The sequence below is a fragment of the Lutra lutra genome, chromosome 7 (genome assembly GCF_902655055.1).
Source record: "Lutra lutra chromosome 7, mLutLut1.2, whole genome shotgun sequence".
Classification (NCBI taxonomy): Eukaryota; Metazoa; Chordata; class Mammalia; order Carnivora; family Mustelidae; genus Lutra; species Lutra lutra.
Window position 1 is genome coordinate 2,969,011 of NC_062284.1, and position 13,569 is coordinate 2,982,579.

Genomic DNA, 13,569 nt, shown 5'->3' on the forward strand with positions numbered 1-13,569 from the left:
ACAGACTGGAGTCTCAGCGAGGGCTCAGAGGGGCCATACGTTTCCTCGCTTTACCGACCGCCAATTATGGAGATGAAGATAAAACATACCTTGGAGGAGCCCAACCGAGGTTCTTAGACTTTGTGAAGAGGAGTCCAGACACTGGAACTTCTTGAGATCATCTCCATCGTAAGTGACCATCGGTGAGCTGGAACGGTCTTACCAATAAGAGCACGCGCGCGCATGTGTGTGTATGCGTGTGTGTGCACGTGTGTGTGTCCCAAGCTCTTGGGGAGGCAGCACTAACTGTAACATTTGCCCAAGTCTGTGCTGTCAATGTTCTCATCACAGCTGATTTCAAGCTATCAAACTGATGTCCCTGAGCACGAGGTGGGAGACTACAGTCGGTTCTTACAAGCCGGTACAGATGGGCTCTGGCCCACTCTCATTCTCGTGAGTCATAATCGGTAAGCCTACCGGAAATTAGAATGCCATAGTTATAAAGCCACGTGTCCGGGACATACCTTGAGCTGTTCTTTGTAAAAGTTTCTCATGAAAGAGATCTTCTCCTTTTTACTTAGCATGTGGATAAATTTCAAGAACCGAAGAGTTAGCAGGTGTCAGAAACTGAACACAGGATCTGAAGCAGTCAGAGACGACCACAAGCGTTGGAGAGATGGTGGCGTACGGACAGAGACAGGGAGTGAAGTGGGGAGCCAGCTGGGAACGAAGAGGTTGTCTCTTGGCTTTCCCAGCTAGGAGACACCCGCTGTTTGGAGAGCTGGGGCACTATACTGAACAGAAGGTTAGAGACTGCTGGTGGAGACAGAGAATTACCTAGAGAATTCAGAGAAGAGGTCAGGATACAGAATCAGCTGTGGAGGAGAACAATGCAGTCTACGCATCGAATAACTATCTGGTCAAATACTGAGCTTTTTGGAGATCTGCAGGAAGACAAACCAGTCAACAAGATGTAGTTAAGTAAACGGAAAAAATAAAAAACACCAAGAAACATCATGAAGGAGGGTGATGAAGGTAGACAAAATGGTCAAAACCTCCATCAAAGCACAGAGAGTAAAGAAGGAGGAACGATTTTACTAGATTTCCATCAAGGAATGGGGTCCCAGAACAGGTTGCAAGGGGTCCGTGCCTCCCAGAAGTCCACCATTTGGGAAGACCGGCCCAGAGAGGAGTCAGTGCTCCCTTCTTAGAACCTGAAATGCAGTGTTAAGAATGGAAGGCTTCTTCTTGCCCAAAACTGAGTTTAGATCTAAAAACGAAGGAGCCAACGCACGAACAAAGCCCACACATGTCATGAATAGACCTAGTGTGGGCAAAGGGGGCGCTCCCAGCTGCAGGCAGAGAGGTCTGGCTCGCTGAAAAATGGGAATTCTGGCGTGGCTCCTCAGCCTCGCTCTGTCCAGGGTTAGTGGCCAGTTCCAGCATCCAGAGGCCTCGTCCAGCACCACGAGACAGATGGCCGCCCCCGAGCGAGCCAGCCTGTGGCAGGAGGACGCGTCTGGCAGAAACCTTCGGAGAGGGTGGTGGTTTGGCATCGGAGCCTCTGCCAAAACAAAGCAAGTCTGCAAGGACAGGAAATTTCAACAACCAGGAGAAAAGCTGAAACCCAACGTGTGCCTGACGGGGCCCGAGTCTGGATATCAGCTTTTGCTTTCCAAGGCTGAGGCTGGCTGGGCCTCCCTGAGCGTGTGTGTGCGCCCACCCTGCCTCCCAACGGGGGATTTCTAGAGATGCAGCTCTGGCTGGGATGGGGGACGACGTCTTGACTGTGCTCCGGCTGATCTCTGGGGGTGACTGCGAAGTCGCTCGCACCCTGCCCAGTGGTTGCCTAGGAAACCAAAGGCCTGAGGTCCAACCCAGCTCACGTGGGTGACCTTCTCTTCTCTTCTGTCTCCTCTCGTTTCTCCTTGCAAAAGACTTCTTCTTCTTCTTTTTTTAATTTATTATTTATTTTTTAATTCATTTTAGGGAGAGAAAGAGAGCACAAGTGGAAGGGGCAGAGAGAGAAAGAGAATCGCAAGCAGACTTCCCACTGAGCACGGAGCCCCCTGCGGGTTCAATCTTACAACCCTGAGATCTTGACCTGAGCCAGAACCGAGAGTTGGACGCTTAACCGAGTGAGCCACCCAGACACCCCAGCCCTGCAAAAATGCTCCTAATGAATGATCTGCTCGTCCTTGTTAGCAGACTTGAGCTTTTCTAAAAATCATCCCTTCCACAGCACTTTGCATCTCCCTGACTTTGCAAAGACTCTTGGGGAAGAATATTTACCTGTTCGGAGCCTGCCAGAGCTCCAGGACCTGTACGCGATCTCACGGCCACTGGCCGCACGGACTCTCTAAGCCAGACAGGAAAACCATACACACATTCAGGAAGTAGATCCCCAATGAAACACAATAAAAATTATGGGTCATTATGAGTTAAAGCCGGGAAATGCTACACGGTTTTAGGAGATGAAAGATTTCGCAGAAGAGGGACGCTCAGACCTGGATCCGGGATTTGAGAGCAAGGACACGAGCAAAGACACAAAGGCAAGCATGGGCGGACACGCTACTTTGATGACACGTAGTCAGCAACTGCACATTCCCTGTTCCCAGAAAGAGTGAGCAGGGCGTGGACTCACCACCCGTCTGCACGCAAAAAGGCCAGTGAGAAGACACGGACCTGACGTCTGCTTCCCGCGCCCTTGCAGGGCTGTAGCACGACATGAGAGTAAGAGGGTCTGACTGTGCCCAGCACTGAACACAGGGCTCGGAAAGTTCAGCGATGTCAGCAACTGCCCTTTCCTATTTGTCGAGATGATTCCTGATGTGGCTTGCCGCTCCTCCCCCACTGCCAGGTCACGTACCCCAACCACATGCTTCCGGATCATCTTGGGGAGTCTGAAGCAAAGACGGGGCAAAAAAAGAGGAGGGACCGTGAGGTGGGGAATGGCCCTTACCTTCGACCAGTCTCCCACAGTGATCTGGGGAGGGCAGTCTGTTCTGGCACAGGACTTGTGGGAAGAAGCCTTGGGTCCTTGGCACAACTCATCGGAGAGATTCAAAAAGCTGCCATCGGTTAACAGTTGCCGGCAGGTGACTCTTCGATTTTGAGTTCCCCCGCCACACGTCCTGGAGCACTGAGAAGGCAGAAGGAGGGGGTCAGGGCTCGACGGTCACAGGGGCGGTGGGTGAGGGGGGCCCCAGGCCACCATATTACCTGTTGCCACTCTTCAATGTGCCAGCTAGGCGGGCAGTCAAACTGGTTGCATGCTTGGAGGGCATGCGGCTTTTCGTCTCCACATTCTGCGGCAGGGGCCGGGGACTCCCCAGGGTGCAGGCAGTACACTTCTCGGGTCTGGATTCCCACACCGCAGGTGGCCGAGCAGGGGCCCCAAGAGCCCGTATGCCACCTGCACCAAAACACAACAGGGGAAGTCGAAGTGTCCCGTGAGACCACATGCAACAGGCAGAGGCTACACAATTTCCAGTTCTCGGGACACCCATGTGCAGACCCAAGGGCTATAGCAGCCCCACTGCTAGATGCGATGAAAACACAGAAACCTAACACTGAGAGGCCAGAAATGTCGGGAAAGTGTTCAAAGGTTCTACCCATCTGGGAAAGCCCAGAGTACAAGAGAAGTAGAGTTCTGCCCATTCTAGAGTCCCACCATCTATCCATAGAAAAGCTTGGGTTTGGTTTTAAGTAGAGCCCCAAGACAAGGATGATTTATATGGGTGTCAAAAGAAATTTTAAATGCTTAAAAGCACACTTCAGGAAATTTTCAGGGCACCTGGATTCATTATTTGGAATATCCCTAAGAAAATTCTTCTCTGTTAGGATTGGATTTACAACACGTATATATAATGTGATTCCTTTCCAATAAGATCTTGGAAAAATCAGGTTTTCTCATGAAACATCTGCAAAAATGAAAAACCAGAGTAGCTGTTTGATATATATTTCCAAGTCGCATTCAAGGAAGAGTCTCTCAACTCACACTCCCATTAGAAGCATGTGAGAGTGCCTGGCTTCCTACCCTTATACCAGTACTGGACCATATCTCTGCCCATCTGATGAGTGGAAAGTTTTACATTATAGTTAACTTAACGTGTGGGTATATAATTACTAGTAAATATGGATTTTTAACTAGTTACTGTAGAGCTAGCTCATGAGGAAACAATTTTAAAATGCTCTAAAATTGACATAAAAGGATGTTTGCTCCAAGAGTTTATAATAGAAAAAAAATTAAATTTTACAAACTGGAAGGAAATAGTCAAAGTGCTCTGCAATAAGGGGTAAAATAAATAACTGTATACTCATATGGCACAACGCTAACAACCATTAAGAAACAAAGTAGAAGTGTAGTTATTGACATAGAAGCAAATTTGACATTTTTTATTAGAAAACAGATAAAAATACCATATAATATTGTTTTATGCATTTTTAAATGCAGAAAAAAGTCTGCATAATTATACATCCAGATGTTAACAGTGATGATCTCTAAGTGATAGGATATTTATTTTCTTCATTCTTGCCAGTATTTCCCCCTGATTTTTCTTAAAATAAACATTTATTAGAAAAAGTTAGTTCTTTGAAAAAAATAGTGCCATCTAAAGGTGACTTTCAGATTTTTTGATTTTTAATTTTCCATAATAAACATATTTTACTTGTGTAAATAAGAGGAAAAATTTAAAAATGAAAAATATTCGAGACAAATAAAAGGGACAAAAATTTAAAAATTTTCACTTATGAGGACAAAAGTTCACGATGAAGATAAAATAATCATTCAAGTATGGTGACTGAATAAAAAGCATGAATACATATGAAGTACAGCTCCTACATATAAGAAAAATGAAAGGATAAGTAATAAAAATGTTTAAGGCTATAAAATACTTCTCTACACCCCTGACATATTAAGAAGGTAAACCTTAATAAGAATATAAAAATTGGGGCACCTGGGTGGCTCAGTCTGTTAAGCAGCTGACTCTTGATTTTGGTTCAGGTCATGATCTCAGGGTCATGGAATGAAGCCCCACGTCAGGCTCCACAGTCAGTGGGGATTCTCTCTCTCCCTCTCCCTCTGTCTCTCCTGGCTCCTGTGTTTTATCTCTCTCTCTCTCTCTCTCTCTCAAATAAATAAATCTTTTTTAAAAAGAACATAGAAAACTAACACACTCAAAAACCTTGGTTAAAGCAAATAACTTTTTAGGAAATTATAAAAAGATCTTATTCCAGAAAGAGACTAGATCCTGGGGCGCCTGGGTGGCTCAGTGGGTTAATCTTCTGCCTTTGGCTCAGGTCATGATCTCAGGGTCCTGGGATCGAGCCCCGCATCAGGCTCTCTGCTCAGCAGGGAGCCTGCTTCCCCCTCTCTCTCTGCCTGCCTCTCCGCCTACCTGTTATCTCTCTCTCTGTCAAATAAATAAATAAAATCTTTAAAAAGAGAGAGAGACTAGATCCTATTAACTTTGCAGTTAAGTTCCCACAAATTTGCAAGAAACAGGTGAATTCCCATGTCATTTTAAAAAGTTCCAAAGTGAAAAAGAAGAAAGAATTTTAATGCATCATGAAGCTAGGAAAAACCTTGAACACAAAACTGACAAATATATATATAAATTATATACATGTAATTTATTTACATTTACATTATTTATTATTTTTATTTATTTATTTATTTATTTATTTTTATTTTTATTATTTATTTACATTATTTACATTATATATAAATAATTTTATTTACCATTATATACATGTAATGGTATAGTGTAAATCTTAAATAAGAGAGAAGTATAAATCCTAAGTAAAACAGAAGCAAGTTAATCAAGGGATTAAAAGTCTACCCAGTATGTGCTATGAACTGAACAGCTGAATCCCTCCCCAAATTATTATATTGAAGCCCTCATCTCCAGCATGCCGGTATTTGGGACTTTAGGAGGTAATTAGGGTTAGATGAGGTCATGAAGCTGGGGCCCTCGTGACAAGATTAGTGCCCTTATCAGAATAGAAACCAGAGAGCTTCCTCTCTCTTCCTGCCAGTAAGAGGACACAGAGAAAATGCCAGTGTCTGCAAGCCAAGAAGAGAATTCTCTTCAGAAACTGTGCCCAGCCGGCACCTTGATCTTGGCCTTTGCAGCCTTCTCAGTGAGAAAATAAATTTTGTTGTTTAATCTACCCAATCTACGATATATTGCTATTACAACTTGAGCTGATTAATATGGTATGTTTTCTGACCACCGTGGAAGTATATTAGACAATCCCCAAATATTTAGAAGTTACACAATAATCATATAAATTACTCATGGGCCAAAGGAGAAACCACAATGGAAATAAACAGCTTTTTAAAAATGCAGGTTAATAAAAATATGAAGTGCTAAAATCTGTGGAATGCAGCTAAAGCCATGATTTCAAGAAAATCAATAGCCTTAAATGGACATCATAAAAAGAAATGCTGAAAATCATAATGTAGGTATCCATTTCAAGAAGTTAAAAAAAATGCAGTAAATTAAACAAAACAAGCAAAAAAGAACAAAATATATGAGAACAGATATGGATGAGCCAGAAAATAAAATAAAAGTTGCCTCTTCAAAAGACTCATAACATTGATAAATTCATGGTGATTTATGAAGAACAAAAAAGGTGAACCATAAATTACCAGCATCAAGACTTAAAGAGAGAATCTCAGAGGCATTAAAAATAAAGAGTACACATGTGTATTGAAAATCACTGTATGTCAATAAATTTAAAATTTTACATAGACTGAAAATATTCCTACAACAACCAAATCATCAAAACTAACTCATAAATATAGAGAACTCTGACTAGTCTCTATAGCTATTAAATTAAGTTCGTAATTTAAAATATTTAAAAAATAGGGGCGCCTGGGTGGCTCAGTGAGTTAAAGCCTCTGCCTTCAACTCAGGTCATGATCCCAGGGTCCTGGGATCGAGCCCCGTATCAGGCTCTCTGCTCAGCGGGGAGCCTGCTTCCCTGCCTCTGTGCCTATTTGTGATCTCTGTCAAATAAATAAATAAAATCTTTTTTAAAAATTTACAAAATATTTAAAAAATAAACTCAAGTGTCAGATACCTTCCTTGGTGAATTATTTAAGGCATATATAATTCCAACCTTACATAAACTCTCCAGAAAATGTAAAAAGAGGGAAAACTTTCCCAACTCATTTAGGTCAATGTCACTTATAAACACAGATGTAAAAATCCTAAACAAAATATTAACAATGAAGTGATGTATACAGAGACTATTATTACATCATGACCAACTTCAGTTTTTTCCAGGAAGGCAAAGTTGTCTTGACCCTGGAAAATCAGTCAGTGTTTATGATATTAACAAAACATAAGAGAGAAATCATGCAACCATTTCAACAGAGGCAGAAAAACATTTGATAAATTTCAACAGCTATCATGATCCAAAACTTTCTTAATCTGAATAAACGCCCCCCAAAAAGCAGATGGTGGTAGTGGGTCGGGCCAGAGACTAGAGCAAGATATTTTCATTCCTCTCTGTTTCAAAAGAAAAGAAAAGAAAAAAAAAAAAAAACAGCAATGACACTTAAAGAAAGACATAAGAATAAAGCTATTGTCCCGTATGAAACTGATTGATTTCAGTAAACCAGAAATCAACCGAAGCACAGTGCTAATATGGACTAAGGTTGTCCTGGTCTAGTGGAGATCGGGATTGGAAACTCGCAATGGCAGCTAGGAGCTCAGTTTGTGAGGGAAATTAAACAATTAGCACCAAAGTGAGGGGGTCACTTCTAGAAACATAGTAGGGCAAGGCTCCCTGACCCTCCATAAAGGGCTATTTGTGTGGGGTTTTTTTTTTTTGTGGGTTTTTTTTTTTAGATTTTATTTATTTATTTGACAGATAGAGATCACAAGCAGTCAGAGAGGCAGGCAGAGAGAGGGGGGGAAGCAGGCTCCCCTCTGAGCAGAGAGTTCAATGTGGGGCTCGATCTCATGACCCTGGGATCATGACCTGAGCTGAAGGCAGAGGTTTAACCCAGTGAGCCACCCAGGCGCCCCTGATTTGTGCTTTTTAAATTCTCAGAGGAGTCTCTTTTTAACCCGATTTACTGAGGTATGACTGATATGTAAACAGTTGTATATATTAAATGCATATAACTCAGTGAGTTGGGGAGTAAGGACACCCATAAATCCATCAGCACCATCTCGCCATAAACACATCCATTCTCTCCCAAAGTCTCCCTCCATCCCTATTCTTATTCTAATTCTTTAGCATCATCATTGTTACCATTACTGTTATTCTGGGTGTGGTAAGACCACCTACCGTAAGATCGACCCTCTTACCAAGTTGGAAGTACACAATGACACAGCATTGCTAGCTAGAAGCATGATGCTATAGGTTCCCAGAACTCACTCATCTTGCACAGCTGTAACTTTGCACCCTTTGACCATCACCTCCCATTTCCCCTCCCCCCAGCCCCCAGCAGCCATCATGCTACTCTCTGCTCCTGTAAATTTGACTTCTTCAGAGCCCACAGATAATGAGATCACACAGCATTTTTCTGTGTCTGGCTTCTTTCACTGAGCATGATACAGGGGAGGCTTTTTTAATTCCTTCCACTCACAGGCAAAGCCAGGACAGATAATTTTCCTTGAGATCTGCCTTTTTGGGGTGGATTTTTTTCCAATGTGTCTTTTCACTGAGGTAGATCCTGGCTTCATATGGGAATCTCCATTCCATTCCTTATTTCCTGGAGATCCAATAACTTGTCTGTTTCCAGAAAAAAAAACTGTTAAAGCCAAAGGTCTAGATTTGTGCCATTGGCAACCGTCCCCTATGGAAGCCCTAACTTAAATACGAGGTTACCATGCTAGATTCATGCTATAGCTCTTTTCTTTTCTTTTTCTTCCTTCCTTCCTTCCTTCCTTCCTCCCGTCCCTTCCTTTTCCTTCCTCCCACCCTCTCTCTGCCCCTCCCTCCCTTTCTTTCCTTCTTCTTTCTTTTTTCTTTCACTTCTGAGGATTTATCTTACTTTCTTACAAGTGTAGTTTTACATTTCAAGTTGTTTTACACATCTTTTACTCAGTATTTTAGAATCTTTTAGTAGAACGGTCTTCAGTATATCTAGTTCATCACTTGGCTAAAAATGGACCTTCACATACTTAAAACAATTATTTTCACAAGGTTAGCTCTAGGTGGATCATGATTTCCCCATAGTATTCTAAAGATATTATTTCTTTACTTTTTGGGGAACTTCAGCTGTTAATAAGTTGTTAGTAGTTGATATGTCTTTTAGGTCTTACAGCTTTTAAGATTTTCTTATCATCTTTGACTTTCTGCAGCTTTGCTATTATGTATCTAAGTGGGATACATTTTCATTTATTTCTCTTGATACTAGGAATAGACATTTTTTTCTTAAGTTTTAGTAAACAGTTTATTTAATATCTTGTTTCTCTGCCCTTACCACTTCTTACTTTTCTTCTCTTTTCCCCAAACCTTCAACTTTCTGTGCTTTAATTCTCTTGAATCCCTCAGCACTACCCTCAAGGCAACAATTCTTTCTTCCTTTGTTTGTGGTTTACTTATTTTTCGCTGGGTTTTAAAATTTCTGAGTTGTGTAACTGGTTCTTTTTAAGACTCCCCTATTGTGACTATATTTCTGCCCGTGTCTATTTCACAATTTCTAGTTCTTTACATGGATACTATTTACCAACTTAGATCACCAAAGAGCTCAGTGACACAGTCTTTCTCAGACTGTTCTTGTATTTTTATTTCGTCTGGAGTGAGTTCAACTTTCAACTGCGGACTCTGCTGACCATCTTCATTGGTATTAGGTTTCTTTGTGTGCTTTGGAGTTTCATTTTGCAGGCTCAGTTTGGTTTCTCTCTCCCCACCTCCCTTTGTCCTTTTCTCTGACACTTCCCCTTGGTGTCTACGGTGTTGTTTACTTCCATCCAGCCCTCCAGCGTCTCCAGTCCAGAACCAAATCTCGTATGGACAACACCGCGCAGAAGCCCCATACGGACACTGACGATCCAATCACTGAGCCAACGTGTGATTTGTGGCTACATGGTTATGTCTCCCCTCCACTCCCCCAGGCGAGCAGCCTCATCTATACAACGCCTTCAGTTCGTGATCAGCAGCAGCTTTTTCCTGCTTCCATTCCCAAAGGAGCGGTGAATGTGGGTCTTTCTAATCAGTAAAAAGGAAGATATTTCGGCCCTACCTTCTATAGGACTGAACTCCCATGAGTCTTGACTGCTTGGGGCCTCAAGTCCACAAGAACCACAGGTCTGTTTCCACTCACCACTTCACACTTCCTTTCCATTCCCGGCCCACGTACTTCTTTTTCATGATATGGTCTTCGGTGTGTTGTTTTAATTTCCCTGCACTTACACTGCCTCTACCATTGATCTGTGTTTGGAACAGAAGGTAAAATTAAAACACCAGCTTAACTGGAAGCCTACCAATTAGCTGGGTAGTAACTGATTATATCTAAATTTCCAGTAGCGTTGGAGGTGAGGGAACTCACCAACAATAGAAATATACATCATATTTTGACGACAACCGAGCTATATGGATAAATAATTAAAAGCATGAGGTTTCACTATCAATTCAGCTTAACTATATAACGTATTTGGAGTAACTGCTGGATAATCATCTTTCAAGAAAGTGTATAGCTAGAAGAATCCATCCGAGGCACAAGGGACTGGAAATGAAACCACTGTGAGGCAAGAAATGGGGAACCGATTCTTCTTAACAGACCAAAGACTAAATACAGGATTTTTTAAAATTCGAGAATTGGGTAACAAGGTAAAGCAAGGAGGTAGAGAAACACATCACTCTTGCCTCTTGCTTTCTGACTTCCCTCCCTAGCAGTGCTGACTGCTGTCAGAGAAGAAAGCTCCCCTCAGACGAGTGGGACCATTATGTAACCCCTGCGTGTTTCTACAAGCTGCTGGCTCTCTCCTGGAAAAACCGGACTCCATAAATAGCAGACACTCAGCAGTTATGGCATAGACCGGGGGGAGGGGGGAGTCACCCCATAAGAGCAAATAAACATACAACACCCCACCTTGGAGAGTCCAGGCTAATTCATCAAATGCGTTTGCCTTTGGGTAAACAAAGATCCACGGACTGTCCGGCCCGTTCTCAGTGGTAACTTTCACCCTGGGGTGATATTTTACTGCTATTGCCCTTGGAGTCAGTAAATATTTGTGTGGAAAATATTATGCAACACCCTGTTCCTGTTATTCCTACACCACTGGTTTCTAGAACCTAAAACATTTTTGTAAACTTACCTTCACTTTGGCACCCACCCTTTGTCTCTGCTGGGTTTTTTCCAATATAACTCTCAAGCTTTGAAAAGTTTATTAAATTTGCAATTTTTGAAACGAGGAAGAGTATTTCCCTTCACATAAAAACAGACTCTTAATTTTGCAAAGTGGCCAAGACATATTGCGTGCTCTATTATTCCCAGCTTGGAGGGAAGCTCTGTGGGCAAGACGGTGCTGGAGAAGATAATGCATGATCATTCTTGCTGAGGCCCCGAGATGAGGGCACGGGGCTGCTGCCACACACGGGACAGGTTGGCTCGCTTCCCTCAGTGGCCCTAAGAAACAGGGTCCGCACTCGGTACTAAATCTTGCTGGGGTTTGGGGAGCCAAGGAAGGGCAGCACTGCAGACTGAACTCAACCCTACCGATGGCCGCCCAGCCAGCTCAGGGGAAGCCTGCTGTTCTTAGAACTGAAATGACCCTGAGCATTTGCAACCATTCAGGAGTAGACAGGAGAATCCCCGCCGAAAGACCGGGCACAGCTCTGAAGACTTGAGTAAAAATATGCAACTTGAAAGCAGCCTCAATGGTGAAAGGAGTTGGAGTTGAAAGGAACTTGCTGGCCACAAAGTCCAGCATTTTCCATCATTACTCAGATGAAGAGGCCCAGAGGGGCCCAGAGGGCTAAGGTACTGCCTGAGATTTCTGGAGGGGGCACAAGCGGGGCACCACCCACTTGTGCCCCCAACCCACTCCCAGTCCTCTCTCAACTACAAAGAGCTCCCCTCTCTCAGGGGTCTCAGCATAGGGTCCTACGTCATGTTCTGTCGGACTTCATTACACCAGTGAGAAATGACGGCTTTCCTGGGAGAGATTTCACTTTTTTTATGGAGAGGAGAGATCCAGACAGCGGGCACAGTATGTGCAAAGGCCCGAAGGCAGGAGCATGGGTCACGGTGAAAATTTACCGTGGCTGCTGAGCACGGTCCTTGGGGCACATGCGTGCATGCGTGTATGTGCGCGTGTGTGTGTGTGTGTGTTTGCGTGTGCTGAGGGTGGTAGTGACAGGAGATGTGGCCCAAGAACCTAAAAGCAGGGGCACAAAGGACTTTATAGGATGCTATGAACTGAATTATTCCCCCACAAAAGTTGTTGAAGCCCTGACTCCTAGTACCTGTGAATGTGATCTTATTTGGAAACAGGGTCTCTGATCAATTCAGATGACATCATTAGAAAGGGCGCCAACCCAATATAAGTGGTACCCTCATAAAAAGTGGACGTTTGGACAAGCAGAAGGAAGACAATATAGAAACCCAGGGAGAACAGCATCCACAAGCCAAGGAACGCCTACCAGGAGCTGGGAAAGAGACCTGGACCAGGTTCTCCCTCCCAGTCCCAGAAGGAGCCAACCCTGCCTGCCCCTTGATCTTGGACCCCCCAGCCTCCAGAATGGAGACAATCATCTTCTGTTGTTTAAGCCATCTTGTCCACAGTACTGTGTGACAGCAGCCCCAGGAAGGTCACACACATGCCAAAGTAAAGAACACAGACTGTGATCCTCAGGTAAGGAAAGTGCCTGCAGGGTTTTATGTGAGAGCTTTTCACGGTCACCGCGATTTAGAAAGTTCTCTGAAGGTCATCCCTGTGTGTGTGGGTCAGAGCAAGAAACACAAGAGGAGAGAGTTTATTTAGCTATGATGGAAATAGTTCATGCAAAATCTCTCTGCACAGAGGCAGGGGCAGTTAGGAATGGCTGGGGCAGACTGCTAAGAGATTGAGAGAGAAACTCACAAATCGTGTCCACATCCTCAGCCAAGAAATGAAACCAGAAAAAGCCATTTAACGCAAAGAAGAAGAAACTCAAATTCTATGATAAATAGAATAAATAGTAGGGAAATGTATGACTTGGACTCGCCTTAAAAAATCAAACTAAAAATTATGAAATCGAGTTATTTACACCATGCACTGAACGTAGTGTCAGTGGTAATGGCAACTCAGTGAGTTTATTCTTAGAACAAAGAATAGATTGTTTTGCATTTTCTCTATCGCTCTCTCTCTCTCTCTCTCTCTTTTTTTTTTTTTTTTGCTGAAAAAATTGCATGACGACCCACTACAGCGCTCTTCACTTTCAGAGCTGGATCAGAACAGGGTTGTTTTTGCAAAAGCAAAACTGAGTTTCTCCATGTCCTCAGCCCCCTTGGTGCGCCCTGCTGGGCAAATCCCTCTCACTTTAACCCTGCTTTGTTTTTGTTTTTTAAAGATTTTACTTATTTATTTAATTGATGGAGAGAGAGAGAAAGAGGGAACACAATCAGGGGGAATGGGAGAG

The 13,569-nt window shown here is 43.3% G+C and overlaps 1 protein-coding gene across 3 annotated transcripts in view; it reads right to left on the reverse strand.

Moving 5' to 3' along the window:
• ADAMTSL3 (ADAMTS like 3) overlaps window positions 1-13,569 on the reverse strand; it is a 342,411-nt gene that overhangs the window by 84,026 nt on the left and 244,816 nt on the right. For all 3 annotated transcript variants that reach the window (XM_047736616.1, XM_047736615.1, XM_047736614.1), the window contains 2 exons: window positions 3,202-3,394; window positions 2,942-3,121 (listed from right to left, as the gene is read on the reverse strand). In XM_047736616.1, the coding sequence (XP_047592572.1) occupies window positions 2,942-3,121; window positions 3,202-3,394 (373 nt within the window). The remainder of the gene's footprint in view (window positions 1-2,941; window positions 3,122-3,201; window positions 3,395-13,569) is intronic.